This window comes from Herpailurus yagouaroundi, unplaced genomic scaffold (genome assembly GCF_014898765.1).
Source record: "Herpailurus yagouaroundi ecotype Mexico unplaced genomic scaffold, PumYag 186, whole genome shotgun sequence".
Taxonomy (NCBI): domain Eukaryota; kingdom Metazoa; phylum Chordata; class Mammalia; order Carnivora; family Felidae; genus Herpailurus; species Herpailurus yagouaroundi.
In genome coordinates this window covers 37,815,571-37,834,058 of record NW_024412417.1, presented here as the reverse complement: position 1 = coordinate 37,834,058, position 18,488 = coordinate 37,815,571, and the positions used below count along the sequence as shown (strand labels likewise).

Below are 18,488 nucleotides of genomic sequence, written 5' to 3'. Positions count from 1 at the left end.
CCCTTTGGGGGCCTGTAGCATCATCCCATGTGAGTGCCCTGCAGTCAGTGTTGCAGATGTTTTGCCTCTAGAAGGACAGAACTTAAGACTGTCTCGCAGTAGGCACATTTATGATTTTTTTTTATTTGCTTGTTCTGTGTTTTCTCTCTTTTGTCTGATACCTAGGTTTCACTTTTATAATAAAATCACAAAAACCTCTTTGAGAAAAAACTAAGTGCAGGAGTAGAAATGGCCAGTGTGTTCCCCATAAACCACTTGGCACTAAATAATATGAAAAGCATATTTTTTTATGAGTACAACCCACGTCTGTTGAAGTAAGGTTTCAGAGTTACAAATAATACCTTAGATTTTTTATGTAACTTTACACAAAGCTGTGTATTTTTCCCAATTGTCTTTTTTTTTTTTTTTTTTTTTAATGTTTACTTATTTTTGAGAGAGAGGGAGACAGCACGCGCTGGGAAGGGGTAGAGAGAGAGGGAGACACACAATGCAAAAAGCAGGGTCCGGGCTCTGAGCTGTCAGCACATAGCCCGATGCAGGGCTCGAATCCACGAGCCATGACATGACTTGAGCCGAAGTGAGACGCGTAACTGGCTGAGCCACCCAGGCACCCCTCCGATTGTCTTTTAATAGTTAACATGGTTCACGTTGCAGTAAGTTCCAGCTGATTAAAAAAAGTGCCACCAGTTCCTTACCCGAGGGCAAAGGGTAAACTTTCATATATACATTAGCCCATTAGGTTCTGGTCCTTTTTAACATGTTCTTCTGACCCATTTAATCACGTCCTGGTATTCCTGCTACCACCCTTTGAAAAACCAGAAGCAAGTGACTCAATGTTTTTTCTTAACTTTGTTTGAAATGGTACTTCAGATTTAATTGTCTTGCCTAGATGTATTATTTAATGAGAAAGCATGGTGCATATTCACTAATTTTAAAACTCACTGATACTTTCATAAGATGAGAAGATTCTGCCTTTCATATAAAAAATGAGTTCGTAAAAAAAAAAAAAATGAGTTTGTGTCAAAAAGTTTAATGAGGAAATCAACTCCGTAATTGAACTGTTTAATGACTGGTGCATATTTGGGTGAATTAAACCCTGCTCATAAATGTATAAAGATACGTGATAAAAGTCATGTTTTTCTGTCACAGATAAAACAGACCCAGGATGAAGAAAAGAAACAGCTAACTGCACTCCGAGACTTAATAAAATCCTCTCTTCAACTTGATCAGAAAGAAGTAGGTGGTCTAGATGTTTCCAGCAGGGTTTCCAGTGTAAGTGAGGTAGCCCGGGATGGCCTTTTCGTGTTTCCTGACCTGCAAAACAGGCATGTCGGCAGCCTCCTGCCACCATGGTTGTGGGGACACATGAGATAGAAGATGCAAGTGTAGCCCTACCGCATCGCCCATGTAACAGCTGTGCTTTATCTCCTTGCCCTCCTCAGACAAAAGATGTTCTTAACACCCAGGCTGCAGTTCCGTGGCCCCTGGGTTTGCCATTCTGGCTTTGCAGACGTGTAATTCAGAAGTGGTGCATCGTCTCCGGGTGAAGTGCACACCCCCATGCTCTGTAGATCGCCTCTGTCTTTCCTGGGCAGCCAGAGGGAGGCGGACACAGAATCCCGTAGCAGAGAGCAAGCAGTGTTAGTGCCACAAGAGACCTTCCAGGGAGTGGCTGTCAGCAGAGAGGGGACTCCGAGTTGAAAACTGCCTGGCGTAGTCAGCAGGCTACAGACAGTTTGGGGCAAGGAGGGTGGAAAATTGAGAGAGGGGGTTTCCGAGGTGGAAACTCAGGCCTAATTACGGACGACCTTGGACGCACGCAACAGGGTGTGGACTTCATGCTAAGGGTAAGCTAAATAGTGAGCACCGTTTGTTACCTAGGGGAGGGTTAAAATATGCCTGTTTAGTTATGAAATTACCATGCATTGAATTTAAGTGCAGTTTCTCAATGCAATATTTAATAATAATCATGTAATATATAGCATTTTTTATATTGTCATTTCCTCGTGATATCACCTCACAACAGCAAACTGTACATTCCTAAAATTTCTGAAGGGGTTCATGAGTCCAAAACAAAAGCAAGGCAGCCCCCCTCAAACGTGAAAGCAACACTAACCCGTGAAAGCAACCCCAAAGGAAGATTCTCTTTACTGAGGGAATATAGTCCTCTGGGGTTTCATCAGGTGAGAGAAGTCCACAGCCCGTGACCCTGGGCACCTGCCACCCTGTGGAAATGGGCATCAGTGGCCAGAAAGGCGTGTGTGTGTTCCATGTACCTGTGTTGTCCTCAACTAGCACCTGTACCTGTGTTTCCTGGCCTCTTTTGAAGGTGCTTATTACTGGCATACAAATCCTAAGAGACATGTCTCCTTGAATGATTTCTCCATGTTAAAGCAATAGAAAGACGTAAATGGAGGAGGGATAGGAGGTAGATTGCTATTTAGGGAGAAAACTGCAAGTTTTTGTACTTTCCGAAATGCACTTAACCTCTTCCTAACTTTGCTTTGTTGTATAGGATTACTTCCTTCCTGTATGTGGGAGCTTTCGGGGGTGGGAGACAAAGAACTATCTCAGTCCCTTTTTGTCTCGCATAGAGATTGATGTATTCTGCTCACGGCAGCTAAAGAACAAAGTTCATATAAGCCAAAGGAGTGTGTACGTGACGAAATGCACGTGACTTGATTTAACGCCACTCCAAATGAATAAATGATGAGTGCTCATTAGCCCCATATCCAGAGTATTTTACAAGTCAGATTGATCTTTCACAGCATGCCTATCCTATTCTCATGCTGTTATTGTCTCTCATTGCAAAAATAACTTTAGAAGGTAATGATTTTTAATGACTCAAATAAGAAAGGAGGACCATCTACCATTGAGTTCTTTCCATAGCACTACTATTTGAGAAGAGTGTAAACTGATCTGATAAAGGATCTGAGAAATTAAAAGCACCCAGCAAATTCTTTAACCTCTTTGCCCCCACCAGGTTCTAACTTGACTCTTTTAAAGGAAGCTCCAAGAATCTGAGCTGTAAATAGGATCCCCAGATTTTTGGTGGACTTGTTTTTTCTTGTCAAAAGGGAAATTCTTCATTGACTTCTGGCAGATGTTCTATGAAATTAGTTATCTTAAGTTTTGATAGTAGCCTAACTTCCCAAGAGAACTGCTTGCTCCACAACTATCTTTAGGGTTGAAAATATCTTATTTTTAATAATGATACCCATAAATCTTTCTCCAAATTCCAGCGTTTTTTTTTTTTTATTTTTTATTTTTTTAAAAAAATTTTTTTTTCAACGTTTATTTATTTTTGGGACAGAGAGAGACAGAGCATGAACGGGGGAGGGGCAGAGAGGGAGACGCAGAATCGGAAGCAGGCTCCAGGCCCTGAGCCATCAGCCCAGAGCCCGACGCGGGGCTCGAACTCACGGACCGCGAGATCGTGACCTGGCTGAAGTCGGACGCTTAACCGACTGCGCCACCCAGGCGCCCCTCAAATTCCAGCGTTTTGAGTCTCTCTCACTAGCCCATGATAGTGTGGTTTGCAAGGTGTTTGACAGATTCTGTGTTTGGCTCATCTCTCCCTCCACACTGTCTGGCACCCAAAAGCTACTCAGTAAGTATTTACTAAGGTGAAACAGAAGGGAACCTTGGCCCACTCCATGTATCCCTTCCATGAGAGATATGAAGCCTCGTAGTAGAGGTTAGTTTTACGTTGGATACCACAAACATCTATAACCCCATGAAATCAATGAGTACCTGCTTCCAGTTTTAAAAGATTAGAGATTTTACTCCTTAGTAATGCATTTTATATGTTAATACAGTTTTCTAATAAAGTAAGGTGATTTGTCTGTACTGCTAATAGAGAGTAGGTAATTGAACTAAAAAAAAAAAAAATCACCATAGTTTCCATTTCTTGGCTCCCATTGTGGAAGTTCCCCAAGGTTTTAAGTTCATCGTGTAAAGTTTAGTTTTGTATTTTTTGTCCGAATGGTTTTCTCACTCGTATTTCTCTTTCCTGAATACACGTTGATTTTTATTATGCTGTCAAAGGATTCAGGACCTGATTCATTCCTTCCGTCGCGTCTTGCTTCGTTAATTATTATGGGTGTTAATGCTCCACGATTTATTTTCGTAAAAGAGAAAAACCTCTTTTCATTTATCTAGACACCCTGCAAAAGCAAGCTAAATGGCCATCATTTGTCAGAGTGCAGAAATAATCATTTGTGGAACTACCTTAAGCCTTAGAACTCATTAGTAGTTAATGTAGGGTTGTCCATGCTAGACTTCTGAAATGAATGGCTTCCTTCCTGCTCAGCTTAATGGAATAGGCTTCCGAGGTCAGAGCCTGGAGATCAGCCACTTTATTCACCTATAAAAGCATATTTGCCCGATGTAGAGCAAAGCCCATTCAGCTCATTATTCAGACTGTAAAGTTTATTTAGGCTAGTCATAAATGTATGTAAGGAATGTCTTAGAGGCAAATTTAGAATGTAATAATTTTCATAAGTTATTAGCATACAGATCCTTGCTTAAAAAAAGAGAAGTACTCTTATTTTTAAAGCTTGTTTTATTTTAAGGATTGGCAAACTGGCTGTCAGAGATGCATAGTTTTAAAGCGTTCGGACAGACCTAGGAATTCCATGGGCAGACGCAGAGCAGTTTAGTTCAGTGGAAAGCGTTCTGAGGAAGAGAGTTATTCTCTTAATAAGAATTTTTATCCAGGGAGATTTCACGTTTTGTTTTAAATGTTCTAGGGAGGTATAGATGTGACAAAGATCCCTGACTCCAGATCCACAGTTAAGTGGTTTTCACATGATGTCATTGGGTAGAAGCAGAAAGATCCTAGGATTTCATTTATCAGCCTGCTCTTGTTTTCACCCATGCCTCCATTCTCCACCACCCCATCTAATTTCCCATCTTGATTGTTCTTTTTATTATGGACACATTGCAGCCTCCTTCAAGAAACCGTGTCACTGCTGTTGGAGGCCGTTGTGGAGGTGCTGGTGGAGGAAGGCCGCACTCGTGGCCCGTCTGATCTGTAGTACAGTCCCGTAGTCACATCATCCGTCCAGAAAGCCTGAAAGCACCTGTCAGAGAGGACCCGGGACCCAAGTTACTATGAGTGCAAGGCTGTGGGCCCTGATTAAAAGTAAACATATAGAAGGATTTCAGAAGAGGGTCCTAGACCCCGGTCCACTCTCCACCCCTCCTGTAGGTGATTGAAATTGTCCCATTAAGATCTTTCAGCCAGAGGGAGTCTGGCCCCGGAAAGACCAAGCAATGACTCACATTAAGAAAATGACTCGAGTTTGTAACCTCTTCAGGGTGAGTCTGTTCGCCCAGTAAAGCATGCATTCAGCACCCAGTTACCTTCAGGAGGGAGCAGTACAGCATGTGGGTAGTGTATAAACACCCACCTCAGGGACAGGGGTCGTGCCCCACTCCCTGTCCTCAGTGCCTTCCTGTTTAGGTATTCAGGACATGCTTTTGAACACGGAGCTCATCCCGTGAGGAGTAGCCTCACAGAGGTGCGCCGCCCTAGAGATGTTCCTCAGCTGTTACTGATTTGCATCCACAGAGCATGTACTGTTTGGTCCAAAGGATCCCAAATGCCAGAGAGAGGCCATCCTGATCCTCATGGTACCTCGTACACAGTTCTTCAAGCGTTACTTCTGAACTGGGGATTTTTATTATGTTCTCTTTGCTTGGAAAACTAAAAGAGAATCCTCCTACAATTTTTGGTTCTTTTTAGGTTTTCTAAAGTAATTTGGGATTCACTGAGGTGTTGGTTCCCCATATGCACACTTTGAAGTTTGTCGGCCATTTTATCTTGGTGAGATGTGTGCCTCGTGTTCTTTCATGCAGGTTTTTTTCTGACTCAAATAACCTGAAGTAAAACAAATATAGGACGTTTTGTTGTCCCACCACCTGAAGTTTATCATGATTTTGAAGGTGGTATGTGTTGTGGTGTTAATTGTCTTTACGATGGTGTTGTCTCTACATGTGATGAAAAGTGCTTAAATCATGAGCGATGACTATCAATGAAATTAACTATGTGTTCAACTGTTCTGCCTTTTTTCTCTGTTGCCTTTGCCCTTCCTGATCGAAGTCTAGGAGAGTAAGTCAACACTTTCTGTGAGAATGTATTGTCCTACTTCTGTGTCCAAACCCCATGTGCTCATTCTGCAGCTCAAGGTTGTTGGTTTATTTCTTCCATTTTCAGAGTGGAATGGCTGTGTCTGGTCATGCAGTCTTTAGAAACGAGGGGGAAGTAACAGCAGGGTCCTGATACTAGATCAAGCTGCTTTGCCTCTGTCTTGTTCTGCTGGTCCTGGTCCCCCTCTTTCCACATCACCCACTTTCCATGGCCAGAGAATGCTCTTTTTTAGTTAAAAGCATGCTTGACAGCTTATTTTACAGAACCTTGTTAGTTACAAAACCAGAATTTATAACAGTTCCCGATACCCGGCTGAGAAGGTCCTTTTTATGGTGGGCGTTTCAGCAGAATACGTGAAAGAGGAAAGGTGTACACGAGGGAAGAACTCATTCAGGTTGCATGCACTGTGTGAGCCACCTCAGTTTTCCCTGCCTTCCTGTGCTGGCCTTTGCTGCCCTGCCCGTGTAAACTAGTCTAGTCACAGGACGGTCTGCCCCTCAGTGTGTTGGAAACGGAGCAGCGTCCTGAACTAGAAATAGGAGTCCTGGACCCAGCCTCCGGCTCTGCCTTAGACTTGCCTGTGACTCTGCTGACTGTTTCCCTGCCCGGTTTCCTCTGAAATAAAGGCAAGGACCTGACGGCTCTTAAAGTTCTGGAATTCTGGAATTCTCTTCGCCCCTGACCAGGGCACAGAGGCCCCGTGGCAGAATAGAGTCAAGGATCTGAGAAGTGTGCCCGGCACTGGTCTGATCTGTGGCTTCTCCTTTCTAGGATTCCCAGAGCCGGCAAGGAGGGTACAGCATGCATCAGCTCCAGGGCAACAAGGAATATGGCAGCGAGAAGAAGGGCTACCTGCTGAAGAAAAGCGACGGGTATGTGGAAGCCCTCCTAGAGGCCCAAGCACCCTTCCTGGGTGCTAGTAACCCAGGAACTCTTTCCCACCCCCCAACTGGGAAAGCACACTTCAGACTCTCCTAATGCACTCGCTCTAGACCTTTAGCCCACCCATTGTCCCGTGGTCCCTAAATGTCACCTGTGACTCGTGACATTGCCATTTTAGGAAGGCAGGTACCGAGTGGCTTGCGGACTTCATGCTCGCCCACCTCTCTGCTTTTATCCATCGCCCTTTTCTCTCCTGGAGTGCCCACCTGGCCGCCCAAACCCCAACCCTGAGAGTCACCCCTGACCCCTCTCCTTCTCTTACAGCCAGTATAACTATAACTACGAGCTCTTCTGTTCGTATCAAGACCTCATGCGTTTTTTGCCATCTCTGCTGCCCTGCCCTTGGAGGAGCCCCTGTCTCCTGAGCTATTTTAGTCCCTGGCTAACCGGCCTGTGGCCCCTCCCTCTTCTCCACTGCGTCTCTGCACAGCACTTGGCGTAGCCTTTAAAAAACAAAGCACATCAAGTCACTTCCATGCTTGAAATGCATGGAGGGTCTCACCTCTGCCTTTGTCTCCAGCCCAGTCTGGTGCCATTCTCTCCCCACGCCCGGCCACGCTGGCCTCCTTTCCATCGCTTGAGTGGCGATTCTTCTTCACTATAAGTACATAAGTAGAACTGTAATTATTCACTTATACTAACTGCTTTTCTTTTTGAAAGAAAGGTTCTTCTTTTCTGATTGCTTGTGGATATGCACTCCTTGATTTTTATCTAAGACAATCACATTTTTTTATTTGTTTGTTGAAATTTCAACCATTCCTTCTGTAAATTATAATCCTAAGTTTCTGATCACTGTCACTTTTGCTTATTGTTCTACTCAGGCATCCAACAAATGTCTTTTGGGAGTTCTAGTATATATATGTCAAGCACTGTTAGAGACATTTGGGAATATAACATTGAACAAGAAAAGTAAGAAAGGGGGCACCTGGGCGGTAAGGCATCTGACTTTGGCTCAGGTCATGATCTCACAGTTCGAGTTTGAGCCCCGCATTGGGCTCTCTGCTGTCAACACAGAGCCCATTTCTCTCTCTGCCCCTACCCTGCTCACACACACACACACACACACACACACACACACACACTCTCTCTCTCTCTCTCTCTCTCTCTCTCTCTCTCTTTCTCTTTCAAAAATAGACATTAAAAAAGGTAACAAAGTCTTTAGCCTCCTAGAGCTTACATTCTAAGTTGGGAGACAGAAGATAAAGAAGGAAGCATATGGAAGGCCAGATGGTAACAAGTGCTATGGAGAAAGATAAAGCAAGGCAGGGCCTGGACGTGTGCAGGGGTGGCCTTGCAGTCATACAGGGTGGTCAGGGAAGACTTCGTGAAGAGATATTTGAGCAAAGACTTGAAGGAAGTGAGGGGATCATCTCTGCAGAGATCTGGGGGAAGGAAACATGCTTCCTATTGTGATGCACACAGGAGTTTGGCATAGCAAGGACAGAGGAGCTGGGGGTCACAGCAGACGAGGTTAGAGGGGGCAGGACACCAAGCCAGGAGGGCTGTGGAAGCCACTGAGTGAAAATGGGAGTCATTTGGAGGGTTTTAAGCAGAGGAATGCCAAACTCTGACTCGTTTGAAAGGCTCTCTGGCTGCCGGGCTGAGCACGGCTGTGTAGGATGTAAGAGCGGAAGCAGGAGGCCAGGTCAGAGATGATGGGAATCAAGGGAACAGCCGCAGAGGGGGGAGGAAGGGGTCAAAGTCTGGATGGTGAGGGTAGGGCCACCAGGATTTGCGGATATGGCTGTAAAGAAAGAAAAACATCCCAGCACGTAGCGCAACACCTGGCCCTTTGTAGAAAGTCAGTGAATGTTGACTATTGAATCTTGCAAAATTTAAAAGAAGAAAAGACACACTAGTTACTCAAATCACAGTTTTAAGCTGGGCTCTTTTTAACAGACACAGTGATCACATTGTAGCCCCAACGCCATGGTATCTAGTGGACATAAATTAATTAATCCTGTAGTTTTAACACTACTTGCCTAAAGGCACGAGGGTTTTCTTGACATTAGAATTGCCTGTTTCTAAGTGAGATGGTTAATTTCTACCTGTTGAGAAAGGTCAACAGAGTCTTTGCATAGGTATCATTTGGTTCAAACCCCGAAATGTTCAGGGGAAGCATCCCAACCTGAGTGTGTGCTGTGTGCCTGTCGGACACGACCAGGTGCCTGTCATTCACCTCATTTGACACCTTCTATAAGTAAGGCAGCTCCTTCAGAGAGGTGAAGTAATTTGACTGAGATCCTACAGCCAGTAAGTACAGGAGCCCAACTTCTAACGTGGGTTGTCTGAGTTCATGCTGGGGTACATACCCCTTCATCTTTCAGAGGGGGCATCCCCGCTGTTGATCGCCCTTGGGATACACAGGGTATATCAGCTGTCATCCACTCACACACCTGGCTCCTCCATTCTTCTGGTCTGTTCTTCCTTCATGCACTCATTTCACACATATCTCTTAAGCACTCTGGTGCCTCGGGCAGTCAGCTAGGTGCCAGAAGGTAAACAGTACACAAGAGGTGGGCCAGCTTCCCATAATTGCACAGGCTGCAGGGGTAAATAATGGTAACCCAGAGTGGCCTGTCTGTGGAAGAGGAAAGAACTGTAGTGCTTGTACATGAAGGCAGACTCACTTGCTAACAGTGACTACTGATGGGTCATGTGATTTTCTCCAAAGGATCATTTGCTTTAGTAATTTCTGACTCCAGTTCTGGAACACTCCTTTTTACTTACAAGATTGTTATGCAATTTAAAAAAACACTTTAATTTTTTTTTAAAGTAATTTTAAAATTTTATGATCCAAAGGCATTTGTTGAGAGGCAAAGGAATAGCTGTTCTATGTATATTTTGTCAAAATAGCCCTAGGGCATTATCATATTCATGACACAGATTAAGGTAAGTGTCCAAGAGGACAGTAATGTGAGCGGAGTCCCGTGGCTGGTGGATGATGGTGCTGACATTGAAGCCTAAGTAACTGAGCCTCAGAATTGAAGCTTGTTCAGTGATACTAGACCACCTTCTAATAGAAAATTCCTTTTCTGGAATTCTGAGCTTTGGGCATGGTGTAACTGGTATTCTGTATGGTGCTGTCTGGAGAGATGGTAAAAGTCCATGGTATGCCCATTCAGGAGCTTCGCAGACAAGCATCCTTAAAGCTTTCCATACAGGAAGGGGAAAGCATGGGCATAGAGGCCATTCCATAGAAATCTCAGGAATAAAAGCTCTCACAGTGTTCACAGAGATGGACGAGGGATTGACTTGATTTTGCCCCCCTTTGGTGACCTAGAGCACCGCCTGGCCAATTTCTTTTAGCCAGAAAGATGAATGCTTTTGTGTCACTTTCCCTGGCTTTATTACTAATACAAAAAAATTCAATTTTGTGTTTGGTTTTGTATTTCCTTACTATACATTAAGAAAAACTAATAAAGATTTTACTAAATAAAATGAGTAAACCGAGGCAGGACAGTTTCTTCACAGTTGACTATTTGTTAGGTTGGTTGGTTGATATTTTAAAACGTTTTGGTAAAGAAGGATGATGCCTGTTTGGGCTTAGTCCAGGGAATACGTCGCCTGACTCAGCAGGCTTTTACGAGGGTCAGGTTGGGATGCCAGACTAGTGACAGCATTGACTACCTTAACCGAATGCAGGTATGACCGTGTGACAGATGTCACCTCTCGTTGGCCCTTCCCCTAGTCGGTGACGTAGCCATAATCTGAGGGCAGTTTCTCAATCAGGAGTTCTGCATTCACCCCCTGAAGATACTGGCACTCTGAGCACAGTGTGTTCAGTTTACTTGTGGTCAGATGGTGTCAGATGATTTCCCTCTGTGAAGCATGCTTCAGACTAAACCATGCCTTTCTAGTAGTTACACACACAACAAGACAACATTATCTGTCTTCGAAGTTGGTTTTAAATTCATATTGTGGCAGGTTTCTTAAGAGGCCTCATGTAAGAAGGAAAAGGAAACACATGATGATATTATTTTAAATGCCAGGAGAAGCTACAGTTCCCTCCTCTGATGTTGTCTGTTTCCATGACAACCGAAGGCCAGAGAAGCCTCGTCTTCCCCGGAGAATACCGGTTCCCTGTAGGTTTTCGTTTCCTCATGGGACTGCTTTTCACTAGTGCGTCCGTACCTGCCCGCACATGTGCACATCGCCACCCAGAGCCTCACTGATACCTGGAGCATCACCGAAAACAAAAACTTCCAACATGGAATGAGTTCTGTTTGGCTTTTTCTGAGGAGAGGTGTCCGCCTTCCCAAAGGAGAGGCGTACAAGTTACCAAAAATGTTCATCCATGACCCTGAGTTCCATTCTCTAGATCCTGAGGTGGCCCCGCCCCCGCTCCTCCTTACCTGGCAGATGTCTTCAGTTACTTCTCTTAGTTTCTTTAGATTTCATTTTAATTACAGAAGCAATAGATTAAAACAGCCTTCTTGTGGAAGATTCACAGATACAGTTAAAAACTCTTTAGCACAACCCCTAGTACAGTTCTGGGCCTCCTTCCCAGACAGGAATACTTGTGTCAGTATCATATGCCTCTTTCCAGGCCCTCTTCTGTATGTTTGTACATGTATTTATGTACCCTGAGAAAACTTAGGGTCCCATTTTATATGTGATATTTTTAAAAAATGTTAACATTACTAGATGATACCTAAATTACTTTAAAACAGCTGGGTTTTTTCAATCAGTAGTATGCTTTAGAAATGTATGTCAGCACAGACATAGTTACTTGATCCTCTTAAACTCCTGCATAATACTCTATAATATGAAAGTACCTATAATGCATTTATTCATTCTTCTGTTAGATTTCTGTTATTTCCCACTTTGCCATCAAAAACAGTCCTGTAGGGACACCTGGGTGGCTCAGCCGGTTGAATGTCCGACTTCAACTCAGGTCATGATCTCATGGTTCATGACTTCAAGCCCCAGCTATGCTGACAGCTCAGAGCCTGGAGCCTGCTTCAGGTTCTCTGCCCCTCCATGCTCATGCTCGCTCGCTCTTTCTCTCTCTCTCTCTCTCTCTCTCTCAAAAACAAATAAACATTGGAAGAAAATTTAAAAAAAAACAGTGCTATAATGAGCGTCCTTATATATGCCTCCTAGTCTGAATTACCTTCCACCTGGGATAATAAAAGGGATAATAATGTTTTCTGGGTTTCGTGGGTTTTGGTTTGGGGTGGTTTTGTTGTTAACGATTTTTAACGATCGTCATACATAACACGACATAATTGCATGTCACAGAGTGAACCAGCTACCATATCAGGTTGTGTCTGACTTGCTCTTCAGGCTCCGGAAAGTGTGGCAGAGGAGGAAGTGTGCAGTCAAGAACGGGATCCTGACCATCTCACACGCCACGGTAAGTGCACCTGGTGATTTACCGTGTTGCACCTGCGAGGCCTTTCGGCCATGTGGACTAGGAAGCAAAAACATGATGGACCCAGCATTGAAATCCACCCACCCCCACCCGCTATGCGTAATGTGTGGATTAGGATCAGACAGTGTGGGATGCTCCTTTACCGCAGGAATTGGTCTTGTCTTGTCCTGTGGTGACCTGCCTCGTTCTCCTGCCCCTCTAGAACATCCCATGCCATTTCCCACAATATTCTTTCATTTCATAATCTTATCTTCGGGGAAATCTTATTGGTGGTTCTAAAAAACCTAAAGTTTTCTGAATTATAAAGATGACAGAGGGTGTTCTTTGCATGAAATAATAATTAGGAAATGAAATAACATGCATACAATATGTTCAGTCTTTTTGTTGTTACTATTTAAATCACTCAGAAAGCCCCCATTATGGTAAAGGGCTAAAATGTATATAAATAAAACTGAAATCATAAGATTGCCTTGCTGTGGCTCCCCTTTCTTTAGGAATAAAGGCAATTCAGTGGAAAGTAGAAAGTAAGCTATTAACGCTTCTATTCTGTTTTCTCTCCAGATTGTTGGCAGTTATATATGCATATATATTGCATACTTACAGTTGATACTTACATTCTAGCTAGAACTTTTGTTTGGTATCACCCATTTTCAACTGAAAGTCTTATATTGGCAGAATTAATACTGTCAAAAAAGGTTCAGTCTTAGCGCTAGTCAGGACATGCACCATAAAATAAGTAATTACTGTTTGGCCCTTTTAAAACTAGCAAGAAATGGCTTCTTACCCTAAAGATGCAAAGGTTATAGTGGCAAATGTGTCAAGTGGAACTGGAAACCGCACAGTAGACCAAGAGTCTTTACGAAGGCACGTGCAGTCACACCTAGCAACCCCAGCTTGGAGAGAAGCTCGGGTAAATTTCAGTATCCTGTGCCAATGAGGCCTTCGAGTTTATGATAAGCCGTGAATTGGTAACAGGATGGTAAAAATGAGGGATGAGCCATTTGTTACGTTGGCAAGTTTCCGTTATTCACAGTTGAGATTAGATTGTCCTCTGATGAGCAAGAAGTGCCACTTAATAAGCATTTCTTCCTGCCAGACACTTCATAAAATTTATTTCACTCAATCCCTTCTACAACCCATGTGGTAACATGCCCTTCGTTTTTGCAGATGAAGAAACTAAAGTACAGAGAAGCCCAGTGACTTGGCTAGTAGCGGGCAGTTAGAAATGATGCCCCTTCCACTCTGCCTCTCTTCCTGCAGAAGCCCATCATCCTACTAGACTCTTCACTTCCCCAGGGCACTTACCAGGTCCTAGTCATCTTTCTTCAGCCCCACCCCCTCATCAGACCTTGGTACACACAAGGGAGTCACTACAAACCTGTGGCCAAACCCTTCCTGCTGGAAGATTCCATACGTCTTAACGATTATTGCCCTTTATGGAACTTGAGCAATTCTGTCATCTCTGTCCTTTGTCCCTTGCAGAACCCTTGCAGGGTGATTCTTCAGAGGCCCTCAGCTTCCCTCAGTCCAACTGAGATTTTTGACCTATCATGCCAGCTGTGACAAGCCATCCATCTGATACGGGAAATCCTACAGGTGGACTTAGATCAGTTATCGCTAAAGCTGTCTAACAATTTGTTTCTTTGGCAACGTTTCATGAAGCTTCTACTCTACTCCAGGTGCTGGAGTAGGCCTCAGATGAGATAACTTTGACCAGTTCATATTTAATCCCATGCAGTTGCTTTATGAAACAGTTCTGATGGTCACGAGAATGTTAGTTACCACTAAGTAAATAAGCACTTACCATGAGCCAAGTTGTAGAAAGTGCTTCCCCTGTGTCACTATATGTGATTGTTGCCACAACCCACCAGATAGATGCTGTCATTAAGGGGTTAAGAAATGAGTCTGTGTCACACCTGGTGAATGCGGGGATTTCAGTCTTGAAGCCTCTGTGAGTGCTTAATGGTGTTTGCTGGCCACACAGCGGCCCACTCTGCTCATTATGTTGGTGATTAAAATACTTGGGGGGCTATGTGTCAGAAGAATGATCCAAGATCAGAAACATGGATGGGAATAGATGACATTTATTGAGTATTCTCTGTGGCTTGTGCCTTCATTGTTCTGAGCACATTACCAGAACCTATTTTATGCAGCTTCTGTTGCTCCTGTTTGATAGACAACGAAACAGTCTCCGTTCTAGGCCTATGTTTCTCTCTGTGAAAGCGAAGATTGCCACCATCTGACTTTTCCAAAGCATTTCTGTCACCACCACCATCGCCATCATGGCGGCTAACATTTTCGAATGTTCACCATTTGCTAGGCATTCACCAGCACCTTAACGCGCTGTAACATTTAACCCTCACGACCTAAGTTATGGATGACGTCACCCTCACTATTCAGATGGGGGAGCTGGGGCTCAGAAAAGTTCACTTACAGGTCACATAGCTCACACACGGCACAGCTAGGATCTGGTATAGGTTGGAACTCTGCTCGTACACATTCCCACACCCCTCAAAATGTGAATTCCCCTCACCCGCAACCCCACTTCCTCCCCAGCGTGGGATCCCAGGTTGGGCCATCACAGACATAGTCAGCCCTGAACCAGGAGTGCCTGGGAGTCTGTGTGTGGGAGAAGCACGTTGCCTGTTCGTGCAGGCCGGAATTCTTCGATGGCCCGAAGCATGGCATGAATCCCGAGAAGCGATTCATTCGTAAGGACAGTCAACACATTTCGGCCCTTCACTTTTGTGACAAGGTTTGGCGTCTCCTGGGCCAGTACCCTGACTCTTGGGGAGCCACAGGGTTGACCTGTCTCTGGGCGAGTTCCAAAGGTATCCAGGGTGGTCTTTTCAGATCTTACCACCTGCAGCAGCTGTAACAGCAGCTAGAACCTTATGACCGGGGAGGTGTTTGAGTGCAGCTCTGTGCCGTAGGGTTGGAGGCTGAGGGCGGCAGTTGCCCGGATGGGATCGTGCCTGCTCTTCCCTCTGCTTTCCCGAGCCGGGTTGTGGCTGATTATTGTCTGATTTTATGAGCTGAGGTGGGTCCGAGTGGTGAGACTCTGAGATGGATCTGGTTTGTGAGCAGAAACAAAAACCAGAAGAATATTCTTCAGGTGAACTGCACTACAGTGAAAGTTTCTGACCACTTGACCTTATGTGAATCAGGAGTTTTTAGTTAGGGATGTGCTACGTGTACCCTCTCTTTACCCTCCTCCTCCCTTGGGTTCATCTGGCTATCTGACAGCCTCAGAAAGCCTTTGACAAGTGATGTTATGACCTTATCGTGCCCCACCTACTGGGCTTTCTTAAGAGCCTGCTGTGGGAGGCAGCGCAGTGTGAGGAAACCGAGCAGTTGATGGAGTGAGTCCGTGGCACTGCTCACTGGTGGTCCTGTGACCTCGGACAGTTTGCTAAAAATAAAAATCACTTCTCTTCCACCCTCCCTTTTTTGTTCCTGCCAAACACATAGCTGTGGCCAAGCCAACTGTGTCAGTGCTTTCTTAAGGCTCTAATCAACAGCAAATATCACATCAGCTACGTTGTGTAGTGGCCGTGAGAAAGCACTGTGGCATCTGTCAGATCTGAGTCCTTTACTGTGTGACCTTGAGGAAAGTATTCAACTCCTAAAGTGATAGTGAAGATTAAATGTTGATAATGTGCTCCGTGGGGGCATTCAGTTAGCAGGAATCGTTCCTGTCAGCATCACCTCGCCGGGTGTCCTGGCAATTCTGTCTGTCGGCAGGCAGGCTCTCCTGCTGCGAGCATGGGAAATTGTGGGTCCACCTCTCCTGCGCCCAGAGCAGCCGGGGGGCGGCGGCGGGGGAGTGGGTTCCTCCACCTCACTTCAGATTCCCTCCCACCGATTGGTGTTACTCTCTTGCCTGCTTTTCACTGGCTTTGGGCCGCACGTTTTTGCTGCCAGTTACATCACTTGTAGTCCCATCCCTGCTCCTACAGAAAGGCCACTTCTCCTGACTTTGCAAACACTGCTGATGACTTAGAATCCAGTTGAAAACGAAGGCCAGCAGTTTCCTTGGGGAAACATGTGGGATTGAGTCATCTTTGGAAAAGTGGACAGAACAACCTTTGTTAGAAAACGTGGAGGCTTTGTTTGGGACCTCTGAGCACGTGGGAATTTCACTGCTTGAAGGCCCCCAGTCGGTGTCACTTACCCACGTGACCCAGCAGAGGGTCGCGTATGCACTAAGATTGATGAGCCATGGACTGTTGGATTGACCATTCGGGAATGATCTGTTCTGGGGGCCAGTCATCTCCCTAGCTTACTATTAAGGAAAAAATGCATTTTGGGGGGTGCCTGCAAAGGGGGCAGCCAGCCCTACAGGAGCTCATCTGCAAATTCATTGCTTTTCTTGTATCTGTTCAAAGACATACTTTTTTTTTATTTACTACTCAAAGTAGTACATCACTATGGGAATCAGATTCACTGAGAATCTTTGAATTCATTATTACAGTAATATGGATAGTGGCTTCCATTTATGGGCCATCTAGTATGTTTTGAGCAAAGTATAAAATGCTTGTGGTATTTAAAATACCAATTCTAAGAAATCTATCGCAAACATTTCAGTCAGCCTCAAAGCTTAAGGATAAAGGACTTTATATCCAGCCACAAAACTATTATACATAAACTTCTATATCTTTGAGTTGTTTTCTTATCCTTTTTACTTTAAGCATTTTAGTATATAACTTAAAAAGCTATCAAAGAATATGTAAGAATTATAGTTGGAGTATTACTTTATTGTAATAATCCTAAAAAATTAATTGCAAAAGTATAAGAAGTTTGACTTCTCAAAAGTCCTTACGTGGTGGATTTATTAACCTCAGTGTCACATACAGCTCAGATCCTGGGTTGAAACAAGAAAGGTGATTGCCGTTTATTGATCACTTAAAGCATGCCAGGCTAGCTATACGACATACATGCCACCATCTTCACTTTTCTTTGGTCTGGAAAGTTCTTAGGAGGTGGAAACTATGTCTTACCTTTGATCTCCCAGTACCCAGCACACTGCCTGACATACAGGTAGTATTCACTGAATACTTTTGGGTGAAACTGCAGTTTATAGAAGAAGACACAAAGACTCTGGAAGATTAAATCCCATGCCTAGAATTAGCCATTTGTGAACAGCTGGACCAGTTTTCAAACCCTGAAGCCTCTGCTCTTCCTACTATATGAATCGGCTTTTCTCAGATGCCAGCTTATTGTTAGGCCTTTGAAAGTGGCTTCAGTAATAGTTCTTTGGAGAAAGAAACCCCTTATGGAATCATCATAGGGTCTTAGAGTAGACAAGTCCGGTTTCCTGGAAGGAGGAAATGGGGAGTCCTGATATTAAAGATACGACAAAGCGTCTGTGAATTTGTCTGGATCTGAAAACTGATTTCTTTTAAATCTCAATTTTTCAAATGCCTGCAGATGCTCTTACGATTAACACCCTAACAAGTCACTAAGTTTATCGTCACTTTTTCTCAATCAGCCAACACTAAAAGTATTTTCATAAAATATCACACAGATGTTCAGTAAGAAGGTTTGGCGTTTTACTCAAAGAGCCTGAGAAACCAGTGGGACTGGACCAGGCTGAGCCTCTTGAGAAGGTGCTCGATAGGCTGAACTCTTTAAAAGGGGTGGGGGGTGGCAGCACCTGGGTGGCTCAGTCGGTTGAGCGTCTGACTTCAGCTCAGGTCATGGTCTCGCAGTTCATGAGTTCAAGCCTCGCGTTGGGCTCTGTGCTAACAAACCGCTCAGAGCCTGGAGCCTGCTTCAGATCTGTATCTCTCTCTCTCCGCCTCCCCTGTTCATGCTGTGCCTCTCTCTGTCTCTCAAAAATAAATGTTAAAAGGGGTGGGGATCGGGAGCACAACCTTCTGAGGCACCCTGCACTGAAATACCCTTCCAGCAACTTATCACGTGTGGCTTTTGTTACTGCACCTAACTTTACTCCTCATCTGTGAAATAGGGTAATAACGGTACGCATCTTCCAGTGTTGACAGAATTCAAGGA

The 18,488-nt window shown here is 44.4% G+C and overlaps 1 protein-coding gene across 6 annotated transcripts in view; it reads left to right on the top strand.

Annotated features, from left to right (window-relative positions):
* ASAP1 (ArfGAP with SH3 domain, ankyrin repeat and PH domain 1) overlaps positions 1-18,488 on the top strand; it is a 314,485-nt gene that overhangs the window by 232,293 nt on the left and 63,704 nt on the right. For 2 of the 6 annotated variants that reach the window (XM_040494437.1, XM_040494434.1), the window contains exons 10-13: positions 1,150-1,236; positions 6,107-6,115; positions 6,926-7,026; positions 12,386-12,455. In XM_040494437.1, the coding sequence (XP_040350371.1) occupies positions 1,150-1,236; positions 6,107-6,115; positions 6,926-7,026; positions 12,386-12,455 (267 nt within the window). Of the gene's footprint in view, positions 1-1,149; positions 1,273-6,106; positions 6,116-6,925; positions 7,027-12,385; positions 12,456-18,488 lie in introns of all 6 variants that reach the window. The other 4 variants (XM_040494436.1, XM_040494433.1, XM_040494438.1 and 1 more) reach the window with 2 other exon arrangements.